The sequence below is a fragment of the Lipophrys pholis genome (assembly GCF_963383615.2).
Source record: "Lipophrys pholis genome assembly, chromosome: 3".
In the NCBI taxonomy this organism is placed as follows: domain Eukaryota; kingdom Metazoa; phylum Chordata; class Actinopteri; order Blenniiformes; family Blenniidae; genus Lipophrys; species Lipophrys pholis.
Window position 1 is genome coordinate 15,294,403 of NC_137627.1, and position 27,909 is coordinate 15,322,311.

At 44.9% G+C, this 27,909-nt stretch overlaps 1 protein-coding gene across 1 annotated transcript; it reads left to right on the forward strand.

Moving 5' to 3' along the window:
• Positions 1-1,244: 1,244 nt before the first annotated feature.
• On the forward strand, positions 1,245-27,500 carry npas1 (neuronal PAS domain protein 1; the record flags this gene model as incomplete). Its single annotated transcript, XM_080459233.1, has 11 exons — positions 1,245-1,339; positions 2,876-3,111; positions 13,535-13,602; positions 15,270-15,359; positions 21,577-21,751; positions 22,569-22,684; positions 23,533-23,729; positions 23,934-24,040; positions 24,250-24,397; positions 26,186-26,298; positions 26,410-27,500. 11 exons carry the CDS (start codon positions 1,245-1,247, stop codon positions 27,498-27,500), a joined length of 2,436 nt encoding a protein of 811 aa, XP_080315359.1.
• Between the last annotated feature and the right edge of the window lie 409 nt (positions 27,501-27,909).

A 27,909-nucleotide genomic window follows, 5' to 3' on the forward strand; every position in this document is an offset into this window, starting at 1 on the left:
ATGTCAGCGCAGCGCAGACGGGAGGGAAACTGGTGAGGAGCGGGCCTCTGTTTGAGGACAGGGAGGATTATTGGCAACTTCTACAGTGTAAGGGTGGTGGTGGAGGCTGGCAGGGGGCAAGAAGCGATCTGAGCGTAGAGAGCGGCCAGAGTGTTTTGTCCAAAGGGATGTTTGGTTTAAACTCCACTTGTAGACAAGTTTGAATGTTCGCTGGTGGAAAAGGAGAAACCTTAAAGATCTGTGATTCTTTAGCCTGATTGTGACTTCAAAGGAGGGTTTGTACTCTGGCTTATGTGTATTACCCTGGGAACAGCCCCTGACCTTTATGTGGGCAAGTAAGTGATTAGACTTTCTTTCTTTCTCTTTCTTACTTTCTTTCTCTTTCTTTCTTTCTCTTTCTTTCTTTCTTTTTTTCTTTCTTTTTTTCTTTCTTTCTTTCTTTCTTTCTTTCTTTCTTTCTTTCTTTCTTTCTTTCTTTCTTTCTTCCTTTACTACAACTACTGTTAAATTGTTGCGCTTGCACTCAACTCCCTGCAAAAGTACTGCTGTCAAAAAAAGCCAGTGCAAAATGACAATGTATTCTCAAAAATTACTCAGAATATTAGGTACTTTTCAAAAATAAAACTCTTGCAACTGATTAAAAACAAGGAATCGCTCTGTTAAAAGAATTAGTGTATCGCCTTCAGAAATTTCAGATCAAATTACATTGATGTTAATTAGAATTGCAGCAGCAACTTGGGATTCTAAACGGAGAGACGTCGATCACGTGATGTGAATTGTACTTGATACTTGAAAAAAATACTTAATAAGGAGCCAATGACACTACAAAATGTGTCAACATGGAGACTTCCAGTGCTTAGCAGAAATTTAGCAGTCCTTTTTCTTTATGGTATTATGAAAATGTGTGTGTGTGTGTGTGTGTGTGTGTGTGTGTCTCTCTGCTTGACCTGTGATGGCCTTGTGAACTGTCCAGGGTGTAACCTGCCTTTGTCCATAACAACTAAAGGAAATGTTGTGTCATGCTTCCATCAAACTTCAGGAGTGTTTGCTTAATGATATAAAACAAAAATGAAGTTTTTTTTAGAAACATTTTTGCTCAAGATCACATGTTCATACAGCGTGAATAAAGACACATTTCTCCATTGACGTTCTTTCCTTCTCTCTCCAAAACTTCCAGGTCTGTCCCATCCTCAGCCAATCAAAGCCTTCGTTAACGGCGGCGTTGGCACGTGATTGGTAGAAGGATGGCCACCATGCCATTTGTCAGCGAGGGGAAATGTGTGAGCGTGGAGTGGGATTTCCTACAAGGACTACTGGCCAAGCCTCCCACACTGCCCTGGTGAGACACGACACACACACACACGCACGCACGCATGCATGCACGCGCACGCATGCACGCACGCGCGCACACACAAACACACCCTGATACAGTAAAAGCCTGCATGCATGCCCATGAATTAATCTCTGCAAGGTGAAATCCGTGCATTAACACCCTTGCACACACTGACAGCCCAAAGACGACTTTCCTATCAATAAAACACAATACAGGAGACGTGAGTGTGTGTTCTCCCCTCCACCACACATAACCTGTATTGTTGCTCACCTGCCAATCCTGTCAGTGCGGCGAATCTCCTCCCCTTTGAGGGAGATTAAGTAAATTTGGCTGGAATTATTAATGGGCAGTCATTTACAGCCGGATATAAAAACTAAGCAGAATCAATGTGTGTGTATTGATTGTTCTCGGTGGCTGGGGTCGAGGCAGTATAATAATGAGATGTTACAGAGGCTGGCAGCATGAGTCCACACACACTCACAGAAAGACACACTGATTTCACTTATTAGAGTCGAACAGGAATGAATCCAACAGCTGTGTTGAATGATTAAGATATAAACATGGATGCTGCACACATGTTCCTTTGTTGTCTTGTTCTGTCACGTGTACACACACACACACACACACACACACACACACACACACACACACACTGGAGGTCTTTCTCAGGATGAAAATCAACAACACAGACACAAGGGAGAACGGCTGATTCTTCTTTCTTGTCCATCTCTCTTTCTCTCTGTCACACACACACACACACACACACACACACACACACACACACACACCACACACACACACACACACACACACACACACACACACACACACACACACACACACACACACACTTTATTTCAGCCCAGCACCGACACAAATTGTGAAGTGGCTGTGACAACATAATTCCACCACTCAGGCCCCATTGAGGAGAGTCAATACCCAATCACAGAGACAGGCTACCTGAGCCCCGGCCCCCCTCTGTCACTCTGTCCCTCCCTCCCCTATTGATCCCTCAATCACAGCTTCAGCTCACTAGTCCGGGACCAGATGAGAGGGGGGGGGCTGGGGGAGGGGGGGGGGGGGGGGGGGGTTGGAGAGCGAGGCAGTGCAAGATTGTGTGTATGTGTTCACATATGGATTTTGGAGCAAATGGCATTATTAGGACCCTGCTCTGCCAGATAAAAGTAGTGAGTTTGTCTGTAATTACCAGTTCAATCTGCAAAGAGATGGGTCAGAATGGAGATTGTTTCACTTGGATTGCAGCCGTCATTGTGATTATACGTATTTATGAAATGAGTTTTCTGGATTGACGCTGAGGTCATTTACACAGAGCATGAATCAATCAACAGGTAGTCAGTCAATGGCCATTAAGTGATACCCCTGATCACTTTCAACTCTACTTACACAGTGCTGATTCAGACTAACCGTCTGATATTTTCCCACCTCTGCACATTTCTCTTTCTACAATTTATGTCTGCCTTTCCACCTCGTCCTTGCTTTCGTTTCCTCCTTTAATGTGCTCTCTCGTGTCCACGTCTCAAGTCTCCAGAACCTGCGTAAGGAGAAATCTCGCAATGCGGCTCGTTCGCGGCGGGGTAAGGAGAACTTTGAGTTCTTCGAGCTGGCCAAGATGCTGCCGCTGCCCGGGGCCATCACCAGCCAACTGGACAAGGCTTCGGTCATCCGGCTGACCATCAGCTACCTGCACATGCGAACCTTTGCCAGCCAGGGGGACCCACCCTGGTGCCCTCTGCTGGAGGGGGACAGCAACTGCAAAGGTAAGCAAATGAGAAATGCATAAGGAAACAAACTAGGATTGAAAACGGCTTGTTCTGTGTATATTAATATACATCTTGACTTGCATGGAAATGTACTTTTTTAGAACCAAATAGAGTTCGGAGTTTTAAGAATTTGCAACGAACCTCTGAAGTGTGTTCAATCGGCGACAACATGCACTTTATTTTAGGTAGACGCTTCAGTGGCATCCACCAACTATGACCAACTTAAAAAACTGAAAAATGTTCATGCTCATTCTCTAGTCCTTAATTCATACACATGATAGGTCTGGATTATAATCTAAAGGTATTGTGTCTATTCTGCTTGTGATTTTGGAACCAAGTTAATTTTGTAATTTTCATTTATCTCCATGACACTGAAAAAGAAGTTGACTCTAAAATACGTGTCTTGATAAAAGAAAAAAAATTCATAGGTTTTTTTTAGACTATTTCCACCTAAAAATGAAAAGAAGAAAAAAAAGAACATGCTGTGAAGACACATCCCACCCTGACCCCCAGAATCTAATGGTGCTGCATCCCAGTTAACTTCCCAGTGCTCTACTACTGACTACAGTGACGAACTACCCACATCATTTTGGGACCTTTTTTCCCCGGACTTGAGAACAGAAAACATTTCAATGGCTTGTTATAAATTCTTTTTAGCAGATTGTCTGATCTAAATGTCAATTTTGACAACACCATCATGCAAGTATGCAGAATTATATTAAATATGACTCTGATAGACAGTTTACGCCTCACAATATCTACATTTCAGCCCGTTTCTAACAGTGCTAAACAGAGTTGAAATTCATGTTTTAAATCTGATCTGCCTGTCAATCAAAAGCAAAACTGAGCTGTCTGATCTGACTGCAGAATCCTGCCCGCAAAAACTCAATATTATATAGTCTATTGTGTATGTGTGTGTGTGTGTGTGTGTGTGTGTGTGTGTGTGTGTGTGTGTGTGTGTGTGTGTGTGTGTGCGTGCGTCCGTGTGCAAATTAAGTCACACACTCTTTCAGAAGCCTGTAAACATGCATGTTTATCTTTCCACTGGCTGGTGTGAGTATGAATATAATTTGTGTGTTCGAGGAATAGGGAGGTGGGTGATATGCAAAGAGGGAGGAAACTATTGGTACAATTTGTAATTACAGAAATTAACTATATAACGAGGACAGTGTAATTATACAGCCTGTCTAATTGCTACTATTACTGGGAGGAAACGATGCAGCTACAGTACAATTACAAGTGTGTGTGTGTGTGTGTGTGTGTGTGTGTGTGTGTGTGTGTGTGTGTGTGTGTGTGTGTGTGTGTATGTGTGTGTGTGCGTCCATTCTTGACTAATTCAACAAAATGTGAGCAAAAAAAACAAAACAGTCATGTTAATAACATGTTTCTGTGCATCTACATGTGGCGTGCTGCACTACTCTGTGTATCACATATTCCTGAAGGTGTATGATGGTGTTCAGAGTATTAGTTCTGTTCAAGTTACAGTACCCATACCAAAATAGTACTTTACTCAGTCAGAACCTTTTAAAAACAATGTATATATATTTTTTTATTTATTTATTTATTTATTTTTAATAAAGGTTATGTAATTTCTAATGTTGAAGATTATCCTCTGAAAGAGTCATATAACATATTTTATTGATGATGGAGACTGTGTATCAATCACAGGAGGTCTGTGGTGTGGAAGTAAAATCATGGCATTTACCAGACAGGGACTCATGTGATAAAAAGATGAATGATGGTCACATCAAAAAATACAGTTCAGTAGTTTTTAGAATATCAACCACAATAGGGATGAAAAATTATTTGTTGAAAAGTCAACTTTCTACTTTAACCTTGCAACATATCAAACTGGGAAGATTTCCATCCATCCATCCATCCATCCATCCATCCATCCATCCATCCATCCATCCATCCATCCATCCATCCATCCATCCATCCATCCATCCATCCATCCATCCGTCCATCCAATCTCAAATGTTTTGCTTGTTTTTATAAACACCTGCTTGCATTAAGTTAGCAAGCTGTCGGCTTTATGCCATTGATCTGTCATTTACAGGCGTCAATCTACTGTTCAATTTTGGCTCTCAAGCATTATGACCTTCATTTATACCCCTTGGATGGATTAGTAACAGCCGTTTGTTTCTTTGAAAAATTGAATGCATTGTCGTCTTGGTCAGTTTGACACTTTATGTGGTCATCCAGCGGACAGAACTGGCCTTTCTTGTGGTCCTATCCGTTTCCCGTTTCACACCCCAGCTTCTGGCCTCTCGCTTTGTAAATATGCACGTAAACTGGGTAAAATAATTATTTTCAAAGTTTGAGTTTGACTTGCTTTAGAGTGCAATGTAAATACCATGCTTTTGGTGTAATTGATCGAAAAGGAAGTCATGAGCTATAGTTTTATTAATAATAAAACAGAACAAAACAAAACAATTGGAGCACTTTAAAGTTGTAATTTCATGCATCTGCGGTCATATGGATTCATCATTAACCAAACAAATAACTGCAATATTCCACAGCAGTATGCCACCATTAACTATCTTGCTCAGTGAACGTAAACACCCTGTAGAATACACAGACAGTGATAATCCGAAGCCACAGTCGCTTCAAATGTATTTACATTGCTATGGCTGAATCTGTGAGGTCCCATCAATAGCCATTCTTCCTGACTGCGATGCACAATTGGAACGTTTGAGTGATATCCATACAAGCTGCAGCCTTGGCTGTACTCCACGTGTGGTGAATTATTTTTCCTCTGTGTTCAAGGCTTTTCTTAACCTTGATAGAAAATACCTTCTCTTTGGAGAGCGCGAGTGGCCGCGCTGTCCTGTGTATGAATGGGAGTTGCGGTGGAAAGACAGTTGTGAGGAATGCTGTTTACGCCACAATGAGAAGTGCTTCCCATACAAATGTGAACAATAACTGTAAATATACAGAACCCTGCAGCACCTGCGTGAAGGTCGGGATCTGATATCTTCAGTGTTTTTATTGAATGTTTGTAGATTTTTTTACAAGCCGGTCACACAGTCTCGGTGGGGCCGACGCCGAAAATGCAATGCTAATTTGGACATCAGTTTGAACAAGTCTACCCACAATGCATTGGCACGGATTTAAGTGTGATGCATGACTTTAATTCCGTTAGTGGAATGTGGTCAGGGATCCAGCTGAAAGGGAGCGGAGGCACGAGAGGAGGGGAAGGGACAAATGTACGAGGAATAAAGACAGAGGGAAAGTGGGGAGGAAGGAAAGCAGCGTTAGGAGAGAGGAGCTGGGGGTGCCGTTTGCATTCCTCCACATTCCCTCTTGTCCGAGGGTTTCTGGATGGGCGAGGGCCAGCGCGGAGGGAAGGAAGGTGGAGGGCGGAGGAGCGGAGAGGGATGGAGCGAAAGGGGAGGGGCCGGAGTGGCTTTTGTCTGCTTCCCACGTTTCAAAGCCAGTCTTGAAAAATGAATAGACAGAGGAAAATCAATTGCATGACCTTCACAGAGAGAGGGAGCGAGAGAGAGATTGAGAGAGCAGAAGAGGGAGGAATGGAGGGAGGAGAGAGACAGATTATGGAAGAAGGGAGCAAACGAAGGGAAAGGTTGAAGGCAGGAAAAGTAAAATGACCCGTGATGTACATTGTGTAGGGTGTGCTTGTGATTGTGTGCATCTATTTACACGGCACATTCAAGGACTCCTTTAAGACACTTTTACCCCCACGGTGAATAATTCTTTTCTTCCCTTTTTTTTTTTTTTTTCGTTACGTTTTTAAATGCCCTGTTAAAAGATAAGTCCGATTTATTCCAACCGGAGCTTCTCCCGAGCTTTGTCTTGCCCGCGATAAGATTGTACTCACCACACTAATTGCTGAGATCTGGGAGCAGCAGGAGCTACAATCGATCAAACAAAGCAGCCTGAATACGTAAAACTGGTAAAACTACAACAACAGTGTCCTCGCTGGACATACAAAAAACTGTGTGCAGACAGATAATCCAACCTGTGTAGGTTCAATGAGTTGAAACAATAATCTGTATTTACATGCTCCATTAACATTTCCCATTCATTAAGGGTCTGGAAAGCACTTCTGTGTGTCACATGGCGCCTCTCTGGAAAAGTTTGAAGTGTGATTTTTTTTTCCCTACTCATTGCTCCGCTGACCACATCCTGACAGTTAAATTGGACAGGCACATGCTGATGTCTACATGACTGCAGTTAAACTGCGCGGTGTCCACATAAACATGATGTCTTGCTGCAAGATCAGTTTGACTTTAAAATCTCAATAATTATATGAATCTCTTTCGAGTCTGACCAGGATTACGTCTCTGTACTCAATAAATAGTATTCATTCAAAATTTCCAAAAAATAACTGTGGCCACCTTTCAACTGAAAAATGCACATTTGTAAAAGATTTGCGAATAGATCATTTATTGTTTGGAATAAGAGAAATGAAATGCTATAGATTGTCCGCACAACGGGATTGTCGGGACAGAGCTACACACGCCCAGTCCCTTTCTTGATAATAGACCAGGAAGCTGTTAAACATGTCTTTAGGGTTTTACTTTACCTGCTAACAAAGCTCAACCTCATTTACTGTATGTTCTACGAAGCATTGTCATTGAGTGACTTGACTTGTTTATTCACAAATCGGCAAATACCATAGAATGTCAAATCAATATACATTTGCATGTTTATCATTAACTTACGACGTGCCAATTTAAGTAAAAAAATCACTTAATGCATTCTCAGGGAAACAACCGGAGAGAATGTGCCCAGCCGGGACTTTTTTTTTTACAATTTTATATTATGTATTAGCCTACATATTAGTTGAAATCAAGGCATCTGTGAGTCAAATCATTTATTCTACCATAACTTGGTCAGCACAGGTTTATCAGGATGGTAAAAAAAAAGAAGAAAAAAAGTTGTAAAACGACAGAATGGCCCTTTAAAATCTCAGGTTGAGTGTTAGGTTGTGTTGTTGGGAAAAGGCAGACAAAGACAACACATTTATCTCCACCTCTAACAGGTGCAATACGCGGCGGGACAACCCCTCAGTCTTTTACAAGGTACAGTACAATGACAAGTCACTGCCAGCAACAGGGCCAGCTGAAGTGTTTTACTGTCTCTGCTAGTGAGGTCAAACACACCTCTCTTCTCCCCGGCGCTACCGACATTGACTCTCATTCTCCCTCCGCTCCCCCCCCCCCCCCCCCCTCGTCTCCCACTGCCTTCGTTTCCCTCACCTCCCTTCTGTCTCCCCCACCTCTTCGCGATCTCCCCGTGTCTGCCTCCCTTCTAATTCACAGCGTTTAAAGCAGCCGGGGCTTTTAAGGGAAGTTAATTGCACTCAAATTATGTTCGACCGCAAAAGAAGCGAGGGAGCGACGGAGAGGAGACGGAGAGATGGAGGGGAGATAGACGGGGAGCGAGCGAGAAGGAGGGAGGGATGGATGTCAGAGTGAGAAGATAATTGTACCGGAGAAGGACGGTGCGATCAGGGTCACTCTTTCTCTCACTGTCTGTTGAACAGTCGAAACGTCACGTTTGGATGGTAGTAAACAACTTGGCATGCGATCAGGCTCTTGTTTTGAAAGGGTGAAACTCCGGCGGCTGAGCCAAAACTTGAGAGACAAAGACGGATGAGAAGACCGAGAGAGGAGTTTAGAGGAAGAGAAAGAGGGGTTTGCTGCGTCTGTTATCTGTATGGTTCCCATGGTAACACCCTAACCTGGTTAAAAAGGTTGACACTGTGTGGGGGGGCGGGGATGGAAGATTGTGAGGAAGTCGGGATATAGTTGGGTGTGCGTTCATCTGTGTGTGTGTGTGTGTGTGTGTGTGTGTGTGTGCACGCGGCCATTACTCATGTACTTAACTGAGACTAAATTATGTATTAGACAGAGGTATAATGAAAATCATTCAAATTTTTCATTCAGTCAGTCAAATCTTTTCTTCTGGTGGCGCGCTGGGAGAGACCCTAAGAATTGACCTGCGAGTCAGACTATAATTAACGTGTCCGATCGCGCCCTGTCCCATTTTGTCTCCTATTCCCACAATGAAATTAAACCTCACAGCCGAGCCCTGGGTAACTAATGAAATGGGAGTGCAAGAGAAAGGAGCGATCAAAGATCTCAATTGCATGCACAGGTCTGCACGCTGATGTGTTCATATTACATGCCTGTAAACCTGACTGGTCACTCACACAATCCATTTTAAAGAAATGTTTTGAATTGGTTCTGTCCACTATTTATATGGTAATATTTGCCGCTTAAAGCAGTTGGCGTGGATCTGGGAGTCAGACGGATAAATAAGACTTTGTTTTTAAATAAACAAACGGCTTGTGATTGACTCTTCGATTAGTGGATTGGGGCGGTACAGAAGTGAAAAATGCACATTTCCCTGCACTTCAATTATCATAATTGTGTCTGCTACCAAATTAAAGTAAAGCTAGCCTTGATTTGAATGAATGTAACCAACTCTCCGATATCAAGAAGTCTTGAGTTGAGGATAAAATAATAAAATACCTTCTTAAATATGTTGTAAAAGGGGAAGTTATCCAGTTGTGTGACATTTAGTAAATGTAAAAAACAGATTTATTCCTAGAGATCCAAAATCTTGCTTGGTAGTTGCATATATATGAAACTATAAAAGATGCTCATAAACCTTTTGGGGATGTACATGGTGTTTTGTCTTGTATAAGTCTTATTTAAGTAGTCTGACCTTTCTTTGTGAACGCACATTGTTTTGGCTGCTTCTGCCTAAGCCTGTTTGAACAGTAAGGTTATGGACGTTCTCACATCCTTTTGTCTTTTTGGCCTGATGTCAGGATCCCGGAAAGGTTTAAGGGTCAAAACAGGCATTCAAGTTGCGATCAGATTATTATGAATAATGGTGGATTTACTATTTGGAAAACACACGATAGAATGGACAATATTTAAGGACAATCACTAAATAATGCAAAGACACTCAGACGCACAGAAGTGGAGGTTCACAGCCCCACTACAGAAGGATCTTTGTTCTCGGGGTGAGATACCAACACCGCTGTGAGACTCTCTCTCCTCACATGTGTGCGAGATCACACACACACACACACACACATACACACACACACACACACGCACACGCACGCACACACACACGCACACACACACGCACACACCAGGTCCAGTGTTTTGGTCTTCAAGCTGCCCTATTGTAACGTGGCAGTCTTTGATAAATAGTCCTCTGTGTATTTGTGTCTGTAAGTTTGTGTGTATGCGTGTGTGTGGGTGTTTGCATGTGCGTGCGTGTGTGTGTGTGAGGGTGTGACTCATCCGTCAGCCCTGCTGGCCTCATGTCACATCCAGTGTTTCCGTCTCCCCGCTGACACTACTCAGCACAACTGATCTCCCACCGTCACCTTCACTCCTTCAGGGATCTGTGGCATGAAGCGCAGGACACACACGCACGCACATGCACATTCCGTGCATCTATATTCATCGTTGTTACATGCACACATTAACATCATGTTGCGTGTGTGTGCGTGTCTTCTGTGTGTGTGTGTGTGTGTCCATTTTCATTCATTCTTATATGGTCACGATGGGGGTTGCTTCCTCCAGACACCCTTGCTCTGTAGCTCTACCGCTGCCCCACAAGGGAGCCTGACAGGCAGGCAAAGAGCGAGATGGGCTCCCCATCCCCCTTCAGGCAGCAAGTGACTAGGCTGAAGGGTCCCAGCACCAGACCCCCTTTCAAAGTCCTGAATGGACTTGCCTTATTTATATTCACACTCAGTCACACAGGGGGACCCCAATCTCACAATGCCACTGTGGCTTTGTCCGGCAACTCTGTATTTATGTGTGTGTGAAGGAGTTTGTTTTTGTGTGTGCGTGCGCGCTTGCATCCCTGTGCGTGTGTGCGTGTGTGTGTGTGTGTGTGCGTGGGGGGTATTTGTGTCGTTTAATCGGAGGGCATGTTTGTTGCTGTGTAGTCTGTGCATGAGAATTCATCACTGTGCACAGTCTTGGTGTGTGTGTGTGTGTGTGTGTGTGTGTGTGTGTGTGTGTGTGTGTGTGTGTGTGTGTGTGTGTGTGTGTGTGTGTGTGTGTGTGTGTGTGTGTGTGTGTGTGTGTGTGTTCCAACCCTCCCTCTGTGTTCAGTTGTAACCCAGAGCAGCGCTTTCATTTTCCTGTCATAACGTGTATTGATTTCCCTCAGCCTTGCAGCGACACACACACACACACACACACACACACACACACACACTAAGATATCGGTTTATTCTTAAAAAGTCATGCACGTAACCTCATGCACGTGCACACGCGCACACATAGTTTGTCTCCGCTGGATAGAGAACATTGTGTTCAAAAACAACCCTGTTGGAGTGAGATTAGTTCTCACATATGGTCCCCACTTTTGCAATCACACCCTGGCAGGTGTATACACATACCGTCACATACTCTTTCTGACATAAAACAGTAAATGCGCCTGATTGCTAGATTAATCTTCTACGTCACTGCGGCCCACCGTGCCTGCATTTGCTTCGGAGAAAGTGATCACTCACGCCTTCCTTAGTGTTTTCTCATTTTCCCCAACCCTCTCTGCTCCTCTCGTACCTATCCCCACCCCCTCTCCCCCACCACCTAACCACCTCCAACTCTATTTGTATTGTAATTGCCTTGGTAAACAGCACCACTTTGGCACTGAAGCAGCTCTGATAGCTTGTGTTTGGGATGCATTAAGAGTGGTGATGCAGACACCGTGTGTGTGTGTGTGTGTGTGTGTGTGTGTGTGTGTGTGTGTGTGTGTGTGTGTGTGTGTGTGTGTGTGTGTGTGTGTGTGTGTGTGTGTTTGTTTGCGTGTCTGCAGATTGAGCGGTATGCGTCCCTCCTTATGCATTTTTTTTTTTTTTGCAAAAAACGGTCGATTTCTCTCTGATCCGACATGATTGCTTCAACTTTCACTTTTCATTTCAGTGCAGATTTAAAGATGTCGTAGAGATGCAACGTTTTTACAAAAACCCAATTTTCAGATCATTTTGAGTAATTACTTACACGTCTAATCTGTAATAACCCAGACTAAAGGTAGACTACCTGCTACATTTAATTATATCTCTTTCCTGATTCAAAGAATATGTGCAATTCTAACAAAGTCTATGAATCCGGCACAAGCTGTACCTATCTAGAACACATGACTAACTCTAGTTGACCTGATTCAATTTGCTTTGAAAGTAGTAAACCAGCTGGACCTGGTCATGGCAGCAAACCATTTACTGATATGGACTCTTGGTCTTAGTCGAGATAAAATTCAGTTGAAAGGCCCAAGCAAAATGTCAATTTCATTGGCTGTCAAACATACGGCTCCCTTTGCCGAAACCAGCCCTCCGTGTCTGAGTCATCCTGCGGGATAACCTCGCAAAATGTTACAAACAAGGCTTTTTTTTTTTTTTTTTTAATTATTCGTCTTTTTTTTTTCCACATTGGAAATTAGCTTGTTCATAATGCTTTGTAAAAAAAAAAAAAAGCTCAGTTGCACAAAGGCATTACATGTGTGTTCATTGAAGAGAATATTAGTGCTGCACGTCAGCACCCGTGTAATAATCTGGAAGATGTTTTGGACACAGACCCAACAAATTTATGAGATAATAAAAGTAAGGAAAAGGATTTAATCAAAAAAAGTGAGCAGAAATTGCTACAGTGGCTTCTACTTCTGTACAATGTATGTGTGGATGTTGAGTTTCATCCATTGGTGGCTGGACTATAGAGAGCTAACAGGCCATCAGAGGAGGCAGAAATGAGAAACATCTAACAGGAGAAGTTCACAGTTGGAGTCAAACTACAACTCCAAACCCCTTCGGAGAAATTACCTCTCAGACAGACATCTTGTCTTCTGCTTTCACTGACGACCCAGGAACCTTTTTACCACCTTTAAATCTAACCTGTAAACCAACCTGCTCTACTCGCTGTGAATACTACTTGATATAACTTTGCTGAAACTGCCTCTGCACTAGACTGCACAACTATGTAGTAGTTAACACTCTGACCTCACAGTGGAAAAAGTTCCCCGTACGAGTCTTGATAGGCTTTGCATGTTCTCTGTGTTTTTTTCGTTGTTGTTGTTGTTCTGGTTTTCCCCTCCGAGTCTAAAGGGATTTCGGCCATCCCTTCTGCCAGTTTGCATGTTCTTCCGGTGCGCGTTATCATTATTACAACTTGTCCACAACAGTGGCAGGACTGATGTTTAAGTCCTGCAGACAGCTTTCTTCATTTTCCTCACTGAAGACATTTGAAGACACTTGAACCGACCAGAGCTGTGATTAATGTCGTAAAGTCACCTGTGCTTTTCCCACAACCATAAGTCAACGTAACGCGAGGAGAAAGAAAGTCCCGCATTGATAAAAATCCACAGACAATGTTGATGTCCATTTGTACCTGATGCGGGTTTGTCTTTTGTCTTTCTGCAGTTCGACGATCATCTCATTCTTTGGCCACTGATATGTTTGAGCAGCACCTGGGGGCTCACCTCCTGCAGGTAACTGTCGCAGCACTCGCACCCTCCCACCATCTACTTCCTAACAGCACTTTTATATAATCCAATGTGCTTTTGAAAGGTAGATTTTTTTTTCCCCTTAACCCAGAAAGACGCACCTCATCTCTCTGTTTATCTGAAAAGTTTAAGATGTGTGCTTTTGTATGCGTGGCTGTGCTTTAATGTATATGCAGAGAGGCCCTTGTTGTTACAGATGAATCACAAGGTCAGGTGTAATTTGTGTTGTAGTGTGTTGTAGCTGTGTGAGCTCGGTCTGCACTGACTCAAGTCTTCCTTTCACCACTTATATTCCCAGACAAGCTCCTAAAAGTACACGCACAGACACACACACACACACTGCATGGACCTCAGATGTTCGGACGATATTGTTGGCTGCCAAAGAATGCCCCCCCCCCTTTTACGCTGACAGATGAATGGAGCCTGAGGGGTATTTTGGGGCAAAAGGGCTGCAGGGGTGATGAAATGCAGAATGCAGAGACAAAAATGCCACAGAGGAGGTGCAAAGAAAGTAGTGCTGCAGATTTTACTTTGTGGGGTGGGTGGGTGGGTGGGTGGGGGGGGGCAGAGGAAACAGGTAGCAGTGGAAGAGAAAGAAAAGAGAGCATTTGGAAGTGAGAGGGTTGTGGTAAAACAAAGAAATGTTACATATGTCTGCTCTCCTGTCGCATTTTAAAGAGGAACGGAGGCTTAGGGAGAGGCGCTGATAGAAATCAAATTAACGCTCCAGAAAAACTGTATGATTCTTCCCTCCCAGCCGTCCTCCTGCCGTAATAGCCTGATAATTGCACTTTAGTTCTCCGACATTCAGGCGGCTGGTTTCTCCTCGCCGCGACACACGACGCCCCACACCCCGGCCACACATTTGCATACTGGATGTGTCAGTTGCATAAATTACCACTGCCACTTTAAGCACTGGGCCGCCAAAATAGCAATCATTTTTTTCTAGAGCAAAGTGGTCCTGGTCTGGGTGCATGTGTGTGAGGCCGGGGCTACGTCGGCTCACTCCTGGATGCTTGTTATGACGATTAATATTATTCTCTGAAGCAGTTCCGTCTAATGGGCTGGCTGTATACCTTTCACTTCTCGTTAGAATCACTGCAGACTGTAATGACTCTGGTCCTGTCTGCATCTGTGTCTGTTGTCTGTACCCGTGTGTGTTTGTGTGTGTGTGTGTGTGCTGCCGGAGATCTGGGACGAAGCTCTGACTCTTGAGTTTATTACAGTTGATTGAAACAACCTCGCTCTATACGCTCAGCTCCTCTTGTCTCTTTGCCGTATTTGTTTCTGTGTGTTTGTGCACATGTGGTATATCTGTCTCGGCGTTGCTCTCGGTGTGTTTGGTAATGCAGGTCTTGCTCACAGATGGTGCGCGAGGCTGCAGCTTGCATCTATGGGAGTTGTTTCATGTCTGCTCACATTTATGCATGTTACGTGTCTTTGTGTGTGAGCGCACTCGTGAATTGAGAGAAGAGGCCGAGGGGTGACAGGTTGTTTGTTCTCCGGCTCATTGTAATTTGTTCGATACACACTAATTGCTCTAATTTGTCTGTCTTGTTTCTGTTTGCCTTTATGTATGTCCGTGTGTGTGCGCGTGTGTGTGCGCGTGTGTGTGTGTGCGTGTGTGCGTGCGTGCGTGTGTGCGTGCACAGTCTCTAGATGGCTTTGTGTTTGTGGTCAGTCATGAGGGACGCTTCCTCTACATCTCAGAGACGGTTTCTATCTACCTGGGACTCTCACAGGTAAGATGACCTCACCTCACTCTACCTCTCACACTCATAAGAATAATCCTTTGTATACAAGTACGTTTGCACACATGTGCCTGTCTTCTGCTTACGCTCTTATATCCCCTCCCAGGAGTGCATGTGTGAGTGTGTGTGTGTGTGTGTGTGTGTGTGTGTGTGTGTGTGTGTGTGTGTGTGTGTGTGTGTGTGTGTGTGTGTGTGTGTGTGTGTGTGTGTGTGTGTGTGTGTGTGTGTGTGTGTGTGTGAATATCTTTGACTGCACTCTTGGAGCTCATCTCTGGAGTGCAACTCTCACAGGGGCAGTGCTCCTCTCTCCCTGCCTCTCTCGGCCACCCTCTCTCCCTCTCCAGGTGCTCACCTCTGTTGATTGCCTGTGGCCTCTTGTACTGTGAATGTTAAGTCCTGCCATTTTGCCCAGATGCATAAATAATAACAGTAATTACTGGCCCAGCAATCAAAGTGTCGCCCCAGCGCGCTGGGCCTGTCTAGGGGAACAAATCGATAGGCATCTTAAAAGCCACATTGATTGTAGGGAGGGGGAAAAACACCAAGGGGGATGGGAAGATAGATAGAGACAGCCAGAGAGAAAGAGAGGGGGAGGAAAGGAGGAGAGGTGTGATAAGAAAGAGATGTTTCAAAGTAAGAAGAATAGGTACAGCACGGGAGTGGGGGGGGGGGGGGGGGGTGGGGGGGGGGGTGTGGGGGGGGGGGGAGTTAGTGCAACAATAACAGAACTAATGGAGTGGAGGCTTTTTTTAATGTGTGAATTTGCTGTGATTGAAAGCGATCGTAGGCAACATTAAAGGACACTTTTGAATGTTTTTTTTCCTCTCAAGCACAGCTCTCTGTCTCGGTAAATACGTTCAAAAGTCATTAGTTGCTGTTATCGCTGCCATGTCTGTGTGGGCTATGTGGAAACTTCCCTCTCAGACACAGCAGCCATGAACGAGACTGGGGCAAAATCCACAACCAGGGAGAAAGTGCTTCATCATGAGAGCCGACAAAGCAAACGCATATTTTCAAAAGTTAAAGTCATTTAATTAAAAAGACTTCAAGAAGCAGGATACTTCTGGGGAGCTGCATGTTGTTTTGGACTTCGTATGCGATGTGACCTCAGATGGTCATTATTACTGTCAGCTGAACTTTTAACAGACTTCAAGCAAAACTTATATATACAAAAGCCATAAGGGGAGTCCTGCAATTTACCGCGCAGGTTTTATTCAAATGATTTTCACTTTTTCAACTTTAACGGCAGTCTGAATGCAGTAACAGTAATAATCTGGCCTTCTTTTCTCTTCCAAGCAGCCTTCAGAAATAAAGCTCCATGCTCATTTTCACTTGATGAGGACAGCATTTTTAAGTCCTTGTCGCCATAATTCTAAGTGGATGCTTGTATTTATTCATGTTCTTTAAAATTTCTTCTCAAGTTTCAGTTCTGCTCAAACGTTAATCACACACATCTGATGCTTCTTGCATTTCTTTGTATCTTTAACCTCACCCAACAACACAACTTGGAATCCACTTCACCGGAGCAATGTGAGCATTTAAACCACAGGCAAAAACAAGATTGTCAAGGGAAGTTGAGTCACAGAAAGCACAAAGCGAGTCTTCACGTTGTTGGCCGTCTGACGTCTTCATAGCATCTGTTGCTTTTCCTCGCTGTCTTGGAAAAGAGGAGCAATTACAATTTATAGACGTAGGTTCTTTCTTTTTTGGCCACGCAAACATTGTGTTAAAGTACAACAGACCTGCGAAAATGATTCAGTGATCAAGAGTTCAGACTCTGTGATTTACAAAAACTGATGCCTGTGTAATGCCTGTGCATATAATCAAACGGATCGAATGTGTTGGGACAAAAACAAAAAAATCAAAAGATACCGAATCAACAGTTAGAGCGGAGGCAACCTAAAGATAGAATAAAAAAAATAAATAAAAAAATGGGTGAAATGGAGAGAACCAGACAGACAATTACAAGAGAAATGGAAAATAAAGCAGATGAATAAAGGAGAGACAGTGGTAAAGTGAAGAGCGAGAGAGGGAGCGTCTGAGTGTGTAAATAGAGTTTAAATGTGCAGTAGGAATGAAATTCGCCTTGGGATTGCCTAGGTAAACAAGACAGCCGAGGCTTTGGTGGAGATGCTAATAAAACAGAGCTGTTCTTATCAGCTGAGCAGATGGCCTAACCCATCACATCTACTCAAACAGGGCCTAAGCCATCAGCATTCTAATGAAATTATTTATGATCGAAGATTACGTTCAAAACCTTGAGCATACAACACGACGTTTACCTTCCAGAAAAGATGAGAGCGGCGTGGACAGAAGAGGTTTATGATCAGAAAGAGACAGCCAGAAAGGGCAGACAGAGTGAGTTAGTAGGGCGTATGAGAGGGAGTAGATGGTGTGTTTATGGACACAAATGGCGAGAAGGAAAAACATACAAGAAGGGAAAGCAGAAAGGTGGGAGGGAGAGGACAAAAACACTTCGATAGACTTTGTTGGCGAGTAGAGGCGGACACAGGGGAGAGAGGAAGGACAGACAAACAAACGATCTTCTGAGCGAGAAAGTATAACCGGTGGTTTGTTTTAGAGGGCATGTCGCCCCTGTGGACCGCCCCTGCCCCGCATCTCCTGTCCCCCCCTGTCTGACCCCTCTGCCCTGGCTTACACCCTGGGCCGCTCCCCTGACAGTGGGGTTGCTTAGCCGGCTTAGCCCAGGTCAGGCACCTTGACCAAGGGCACAGCCCGCCGCCCACTCCCCCGGCGCCTACAGGTATCAGTTTTTTCTCACTTGGTGTCCGAGGTGGACGCACAGTGATAAACCTGGGAAACGCCACCGAGCAGATGAGGCTGTGGGGGGGGACTAAACATTGGGAGGTGGAGGAGGCAAAGAAAGGATGGATGAAGGGATGCAAAAGTAAGGAAGATGAGGAATTGCAGGGAGGAGACACGAAAGGGATGGAGAAGAAAGAGTATGGGCCGGGAGAAGGAAAAACAGGGATAAATGGGGTAAAGAGAAGGGAGGAAGGATGGTAGATTGAGGGAGGAGAGAATTGATCTGCAAATGGTTAGTATGCAGCCCCCGCTCCCCCTCCCCCCCACCCCTTCTCTCCCCCCCCCCCTCCCTCCCTCTCTCCTCTCCCATCAGTCAGTGAGGGTTGAGGGCTGAGAGTATGTTGTGGACCACTGCCCGGATGCCTCATACATATTAAAGCCCCCTGCTATTATTTATATCATGTCTCTCCTTCCCCTGCTCGCTGCCCCCCATCCCCGCCACACCACCATACGTACATGCACGTGCATGCACGCACGCACACACACACACACACACACACACACACACACACACACACACACACACACACACACACACACACACACACACACACACCCACACAAGGTCCACACAGATGCACTGACAGACAACTACTCACACAAACAATGACACACAATGACACACAGAGACATAAAAACAGACAGTCTAGTCACATACGCAGAGAAACAGAGGCACGCCGTGTGCTTGCATACACACGCACACACACACACACAAACACACACAGGCGCGCGCGCACACACACACACACACACACACACACACACACACACACACACACACACACACACACACACGCACACACTGATTTGAATGATCTCGGTCTCTCCTCACGTCTCCCTTCGCGCCACATCCTATACCTGTTTTTATGTCTGAGCCTGACTCATCCTCTCAATCGCTCCGTCTCTTTCTCATCTTCTCATTTCTGTCTGATCTTTTTTCAATCCCTCCCTCCTGCTTGTGATGGAGTGATATTATTCGGATAGGTCTTAAGCCCGCTAAAGCTCCATAAGGACCTGTTTGTCTCTCTACCTTGTTTTCCAATACCACAGGGCCAGGGGATTGTGTCCCCTTCACATGGCTTGTCCAGTGTTCTGAGCAGAGTTGCATTTAGTCCTTCTTTGAAAACGAACAATTCACTTTGGAGATAAATTGCTATTCATGAAATACACCTTTAACCTGGGACAGGCAGACAGACAGGCTGCGAGAAAAATAGATCCTGAATGTAATCAGTATTTAAGGCAGTGCGCAAAGCTTGGTCCATTCAGAATTCCTAAAACCAAACTCTGTCACCCAATTTGTCAAAAATTCATTATCTCAGTAGGCGCATGTGAACAAAATTGAAAACATTATTGAACGATTCGGTTTAGGCAAGATTTGATTGATAGATTCTGATGTTGTATTTGTACAGTTAAAGACAGGGAAGATCAGACTTTTGTGGACCTTTCTGCATGCGTTCTTTAAACCTCGAAAAGATATTTCTCTGTGGATTTAAACACATTGGATGGACCATGATTAAGTTACTAAGTTTGTCAACACAGTTTATTACAGGCTGCTCTCATCCACCTGTATCACTCGCACTTGTTGCATGAGAAGAAAACAATAGTTAAGTTTGACCTCAGTTACAATGTGAATTTCTTGCCAAACACAATAGAAACACACCTTGTGCAATATAATTTATATAGTCTCCCAATGATCCTCTTCTTCATACAAATGCTTCCTCATAAAAGTGTTGTTATGTGACATGTGGGCTTCGTTATAGGCAATTGTTTTAATGCCACACTCCAAAGTTTCGAGTTAGAAAAAAGTCTTTTCTGGTTTTTAGCAAGAGAATTGTGAGACTGAAGTGAGAATAACTTCAAGATTTTCAACAATCTAATTTTGATAAAGAACGAAAAAATTGGATTCTCAATTTTTCTGAATATTCTCAGCTTTTTTTTCTTTTTTTTTTAGTTATGATGGTTCTCAGCATCTTAACATAACATTTTGATATTCATTGCAAATTTACAGTTTACAAATGAAGACATCGATGAAAACTGAAGTGGTGTTAAAAATCTGAGATTTTTTTTTTAAATGCGTACATTTAAAAATCTTTATGTTTGTCAGTTTAGTTACAATCTGACAGTAAAAGTGTGATGGACAATTATTTTGCATGGTGCCAATCAAAGCTAACATGTAATCTTGTGTTCAGGGCAGGTAGCATCTCTTGAGAAATTAAGCACCGTTTTTGGCTGCGGAACTCCAGCCCCTACTTCATCTTCCTTTCACCCAGTGGGGATTCCTATACCCCCCCCCCCCCCCCCCCCCCCCCCACCCCCCTGTCCAGCTCACCCACCGTCAATCGCTCTCGTTTCTCTGCTCTCGCCTTCCCCGTTTCCCCTTCTTTCTCTCCCCCGGCTGTGATGTCCTTGAGGGCCTGCTGAAGCTCCCATAAAGCCCGCAGTAAATGGCTCTAATCCGGTAATAAATGGCTGTGTCCTACAGACAAGGGTGTGAGGCTGCTGCAGCCACGGCTTTATCAGATGGAATAGTATTGGCACGCACGCACACACGCACGCACACACGCACACACACACACACACACAGACACACACACACACACACACACACATTCACAGATGAAATAGAAGCCGCGTAGATGTGTGCAAACATGCATACCCCCCCCCCCCCCCCCCCTTCTCTTTCTGACACACATGCACACGCGCAAACACTCATTTACTGCTTCAGATGGAATCACACCTTTTCCGATTGTGCTGCTTTTATGAATGCCATGCAAGAGCGGCGCCATTATTACCTTTAAATGATTAGAGATGCGACTATGATGCATTATGATGATAGGATCATATAGAGCTGTATGAGCTGTTGCGATGCTCTTTATGCCTGCTGGGATGAAGTGTAACTGAATGAAGAAGCAGGGTGGGACACGGGGAATAAGGAGAATAGTAATGTGACCTTTGGAGATAGTTGGAGTTCACCTGTTTTTAATCAGCAAATACAATTGATTTTTATCTCCCCTGGTTTTTTATTTGTGTAGCGCTGTAGTCACTTGGTCCTCCGAGACTTGACTTAAATGTATGTGTGTGTTGGAGTGGTGGTGGTGGTGGTGGTGGTGGTGGAGTGTGTCTTACAACCTCCACATTCCTTGTTGAGTTGTAACCCAGAGCGGTGCTTTCATTTTCCTGTCATAACGTGTATTGATTTTTTTTTTTTTTTCTGTGTGATTGTGTATGTGTGTGTGTGTACGTGTATGTGTGTGTCTGTGTGTGTGTGTGTGTGTGTGTGTGTGTGTGTGTGTGTGTGTGTGTGGTGCAAGTGCGTGTACTCGCTCATGAGTAGTTATTTGTGCTCCAAGCATCTGGTTTTGATCGCCATGCCTCTGTTCAGGTGGAACTGACCGGCAGCAGCGTGTTTGACTACATCCACCCGGCGGACCACGTGGAGATGGCCGAGCGGCTGGGGATCAGGCCGCACCTGCGGGCCGAGGCCGGCTGTCACACCGCCCCCGAGAGCGCCTCCAGCTCGGCATCCGCTTCCTCGTTAGCTGGTACACCTGAACCTGGTACTGTTCTGCTGCCTATATAAAGCAGAGAAGCGGAAAAACTGAAATATATATCGCTGCCGAAACTATTGGCCTAAGTCTTTTTTTTTTTTTTTTGTCCAGGTATGATGCTGGTAAAATAACCTCCCTCCTCCAGCTACATCAGGAGTGAGACTGAGGCCATTATATTTAGCTTAAATATAAGCTGTTCTTTAATATCAATTATTCTCTAGTTGGTTCAGTTTTTTTTAAGAACTTTAAAAAAATGCTTCAGCCAATACTTGACAAGGGTGATGATAAAACTATTTTTCTGTTCATTTCAGCTTAAACATCTTAAATTCACCTGTCAAAAATGGCTTAATATTTTTGAAGATGACATGAATCCATAAAAGTATATTTATTATAACCAAAAATCAACTCAAATACTTTTTTAATTGTGTATTCACTGACCTCAGGTCATCAAATTAGACTTTTTATGCAGAGTACTTCAATATTTTACAAGTAGTAAACAAAATAATCTCATTAATATCCTTTATTTAGTGAAGATAATGGTAAATAAGTACAATATAGCATTAAAATCTGAACACCAGCACTTGATAACAAACAACAATAACAAAAGTTAAACACCTCAATTTTGAGGGAAATTATTGATCTGGCCTGAGTGAAGGACCTCATGACATTAAAGAATAGATGTTTGTGAGTGATTGAACTGCTGTTTGGTTGGTGAAACCTCTTTGTCATTATTTAATTGAACCGAATTTGCACCCTGAAAATAAATTTAAAAGGAAAATGATGTCATTTGTTGAATGCATATTAATGTGTCCCCTGTTGTTCTCAGCAGCTCCATCGAGTCCTCATTCCCCCGCTGACGAACCTCCCGACCGCGGCTACTTCATCCGCATGAAGTCCACGCTCACCAAAAGAGGCCTGCACGTCAAGTCTTCTGGATACAAGGTGTCAATTACAGGAACACACATGATTGTGCAAAAGTTTTGAACATCTGATTGGCTTCAGATTTACTATCCGGCAGAGTACAAATAATCTCCATCTTAGAGCCAGCGGCATGAAGCGCAGCCCTGGCGCATAGAGATGGAGCAGTGTTGGTCTAGAAGTTAGGGAAACATGCTTGTTCAAATAATCTCACCCTGTTCTAATGGTGTCACCGCCGTGGGTCCCTTACCCTGGTTGCATCAGGGAAAAAAACAACCCATGAAACTTGTGCCAAATCCAAACGAGGATCATGCGACCTTGACGGGGCGTGGCCAAAACATATATTCACTCTTAGTGTAGGGAGATGAATTAAATGTGTTTTAGGCAATCCTACTGCAGATTTAGTAAAAATAAAGAAGTTGTAGGTCATCCTAAGGAATTGATGCTTTTTAAAAAATTAACTGGTCTCATGCAACATTATATCCATCCTGCCTAAAACTTTTGCACGTTCCCTGTACCTTCTTCCCTCGGTGGTGAAATAAGCTGATGCCTGTCATTTTGTTTTGTGCTTGCGGCGTTTCATGGCGTTGTCAAGGTGGTCGTTGTGTGCATGTTTTACGGCTGTGACCTTATTTTACACTGAACTGCCACACATAACAGTTTACTGCACCTCACCGCTGTAAAACCAGAACGGCCGCATTCTTTATCTTTGAAGCGTCGGGTCGGATTAATGCCGAATGGAACGTTTCCGAATACTTTTCTCCTTCATCCTCACATTTTTGCAGTGCATCAATTTATTATCGGCCTCGTTATTCACCAGGGTTCCTCTCAAATTGGCTTCCTGTGTGAGAGCTCTGTCTTCTGCTCGTCAGGTAATCCACGTGACGGGACGGATACGCTGCCGTCCCGCGCTTGTCCCGGGGTCCACGCGCTCGGTGCGTCGGCCGATGGGTCTGGTCGCACTGGCGCACACTCTTCCACCCACCACGCTGAATGAAGTCCGCATGGAGAGCCAAATGTTTGTCTTCCGAGTGAACATGGACCTACAGGTCACGTACTGTGAGAACAGGTATGAGGTTTTATTTTGGGGCGCGTGGGCAATGAGACAGCGATCGTCGTTGTGAGTGTCACTGCACATTTTTAAAATGTGTTTCATGTTTTTTCATGAGTATTTTGGCAGACTACCCGGACAGTTGGCGGTTTTTAGGAGACACATCTGCTTCTGTTTAGTTGACAAATATGTTGTTTTCTTTGATTTTGTTTTGCTTTCCAGGATCTCGGAGTATATGGATCTGACCCCGGCGGAGGTGGTGGGGCACACCTGTTACCATTTCATCCACGTAGAAGACCTGGAAAACCTCCGGCAGAGCCACGAGGACCGTGAGTGACACCCATATGCATATGGCGTGCATGAAATCCAGCCGCATCCCTGTTCCCCTTCACCATATCTCAACCTGAGAGAGAGGGGTGCCTGTTGAAAAGCCTTTGTGCTATTGTGATAGGCGCCCTCTGCTGACACTATCATGAACTGCCGTATCAGTAACCTGCGCCTCTTCCTGTGGTCCTCCTCTCTCCTCCGCCGCCCTCAGTGCTGAGGAAAGGCCAGGTGGTGACGGGTTACTATCGCTGGCTCCAGCGGAGAGGAGGCTACCTCTGGATCCAGTCTACTGCCACCGTCTCCATCAACCACAAAGCTCCTCATGAACGCAACGTCATCTGGGTTAACTATGTCCTGAGGTCAGTGCAGCCACGGTCTGCTCCTCACCGGAGCAGATATAATCCAGGTTTACAAAAGCCAGCCTCACGCTGCGCGCGGTCGTCCTTTGAAGTGATGGATGATGAAATGTAGTGAGATTGTTGGGAATCGTAACTTTTACTGCATCTAACGTGAGGAAACTGATGAGGATACTCAAAAATAAAAGACATCAAAGCACTTTACACTTGCCTTTTGAAATAAAGTACTTTTATAGACATTTAACACCAATAGTGCTAGATAACCTCAAATGTAGCATACAGTTTTTATATTTTCCTAAATTTGGTCTGATTTAATGTACAAATGAACCATAAAACACAGATGACGTGAATCCCCTTGTAAGTGATTTCTGAATGTGTTATATCCAGTTTGAGCAAACTTATATTTTACGACAGAGGTTTTTGATATTTATTGTAACTTTATTTTGTCACTTTTCTTGCTGGCAAGTAAAATATAGATTTTAAAATGACAATGAAGTACGTATTGTCTATTATCTGAATGACACTGTGACATGATCTCATTGTAGGATCTCCAAACTGATAAATGAAAAGAACCGTACACCTTATTTAGTTAATAAGTTACTTGATGACAACATTTTAAAAAAGTTAGAAAGTGTGTTCAACTGACAGGAAGTGAAAAACAATATTAACAATATGATATTTTTGTCATGCATTCAGTCACTTGCTCATTTCAACATTTTCTTCCTAACGAACACTGATGAGTTAATGAAAGTCACAGAGGACATAATAACAGTGGTGCAACTTATGTAGGATTTCTAAGTTTGTGCAAATAGGAACAAATCATGGCGCTTCTGCTGCAAACTTTTCCAACTTCCACTTTCAGGCATTGAGTGTCTCTGAAAGGTTAAAACTGCTATGAAAGTGGCTCAAAAACAACAAACAGATAATAGGATTTATAATATAAGGAGAACTTCACAAATGTAATCATCCCTTGATGTAGTACTACCCAAAATTTAGTCATACATACCGGTTTACTTTATCATTTTCACTCCGTAGACTAATGAAATATATATTTTTTTTATTCTCTCTTGTTATCACACAGACACAGAATGCAAATATATGCAGAAGATCCATGCACATGCTCCACACTATTTCACACATGCACACACACACACACACACACACACACACACACACACACACACACACACACACACACACACATGACAAAATATGTGCACATCAACACAGGAGTCAGACAAAAACAAGAGGAGTCGGCTGAATTTCAAATGCTAATTGGACTGAAGCTATATAATTACAACAAATGGATGTCAGAATTTTGGGGCTGAATGGTGTTTTAGTTAATTAGTGCTGTAATTACAAGAGCTCATTAACTTCTCCAACAGCCTCCTCCTTGTCTGAGCTTAACTGTGTATAGGTGGGCGGCTGAGTAGGGTGTAATGTGTGTTTGTGTGTGTGTGTTTTTTCTGTGTGTGTGTGTGTGTGTGTGTCTTGAAGGGTGGGGTCTGCTTGTGTGTGTGTGTGTGGGGGGGGGGGGGGGGGGGGGGTACTGGGTGTGCGTTAGGCTGAGGTTACAAGGTTGTTCGGCAGTTTGGTTATTGGAGGTTGTTATTAGGCTGATTATATGTTGTTTCCATCTCTAAGTATTCACTCAAATCAGTGCGACACTCGTGTTTGCTGTTTTTGTTTTTTTAAGTGTAAGTGGCTTTAAGTGGTGGACGTTTATTTGCGTATACGTCCACCTCTTCTCCATCAGTTTTCCCTCATCCATTTTCACATCTGTCCATCCAGTCGAACAGAGTTGCCCGACACTCCCCTCGATCTGCTGCAGCTACCGGAGAGCATCAGAGCAGAGCGACTCCGGGTTAGCTCATCTCCCACCAACAGCTCCCCGCAGGCCCGAGGTACGCAACTCTGCACATCGCCACCTTCCCTCGGTGCTCACTGACATACAGAAACATCTGCCTGTGTCGCTTCGTCCTTTTTTCATGAAAATCCCCCCTCTTCATCCTCAGGCTCGCAGCCAGTGAAGAGCTCAGTGGGAAAGAGTGACCCCGACACTAAAGGCAGAGAGAAATTCACCCCCGCTGCCATCCAATCAGAGGACAGGAGGAAGCGCCTGCTGCGGTCCGACCCCGAGGGGGCACCTCCCGAGACCCGCCGCAGACTGGAGGAGCTCCGTCACACCGAGGAGAGCGTGTCGGCCTCCTCGGACCTGGCGAGCGAAAGCGACGGCGAGGAAGAGGAGGAGACGGATTGGGACCAGGGGGGAGACAGCGACAGATTGAAACAGGAAGACAGCGGGGGAGGAGGTAAACAGAGCCGGGGAGGAGATACCCCGACGAGAGGGGAGAGGGCAGGGAGGGTGCACAACGGCCGGGCCGTGATCCAGCAGCTCAAGAGTGTGGTGACTCCGTCTCCTCTGCCTGCCAGCCCCAGCATCAAGACTGAACACGAAGCCCTGGCCACCGGAGGGCGCTGGGGGTCACACACGCAGACTTCCGCTTCACACGCCATACAGCCGCAGCCCTCACATGCACACACACCATCCAACAGTCTCAACGGCGACAGCCCCACCACCCCCATCCCCGACTCTTCTTCCAGCAGTGAAGCCCCACCGAAGGGGCTGTTCACACCCCCGTCCCCAGCCCTGTCCCCCGCCATGACCGTGTCCTCCCCGCTCCCCCGCGAGGACAGGGCAGTGTCCGGGGTGGTCAGTCGCGGCAGCGGTGGTGGCGTTGCAGGTAATGGCCCCGACTTCGAGCTGCTCCAGAGACTGGCTGCTGGCGGTGCAGCGGGGCGGGTCCTCTTCCACCCCCTCGCACTGGGCCCGCAGGGCCCTCAAAGCCTCTACGCCCCGAGCACTATCCGCTACGCTCCACCTGAGCTGCCCCCCTCCCACCACCACAGCGCAGGACACAGTGATGGCTTGCAGCTACGCTCGGACCACCACAAGGGACCCCCACCAGCCTTCTTCCCCCACCTACAACGGCTGGCCGGCCTGCCACCCTTCAGTGGTTTCTCGCCGTCTGACAGCCCTTTCTCCTCCAGCCTCCCCTTCTGTATGAATGGACTGAGGGGGGCTGCGGGCACGGAGGAGGACTGAGTCTCGGTGGGGAGGAGGTGAGAGGAGGAAACAAAAATGAAGGAGGGAGCGGAGTGACAGGACGGAAAGAAAGACGTTGAAAAGGGCAGGGGAGACAGAAGTGGCAGGACATTAAGCCTCTAAGGACGAAACTAATTGGACAATGAGTTGAATAACTGCAATCTAAAGTGTGTGACACGCCGCCGCCATAGGAATTTATTGTGTCGCCCTTGCGTGGACCCGTGACAGTGACTCCCAGAGAAAACGGGACACGGAAACTTTTGACTGGTCCTCCCTTAAGACTTCATCTCAACAATAACGAACTCTGCTCTGTGTCTTTCTCTAGATGACTGTGTTGATTTATGTGTCTCTTCCACTCAGAGAAGCCATATTGTACATAGAGACAAAACCATGAAGACCCTCAGCTCAC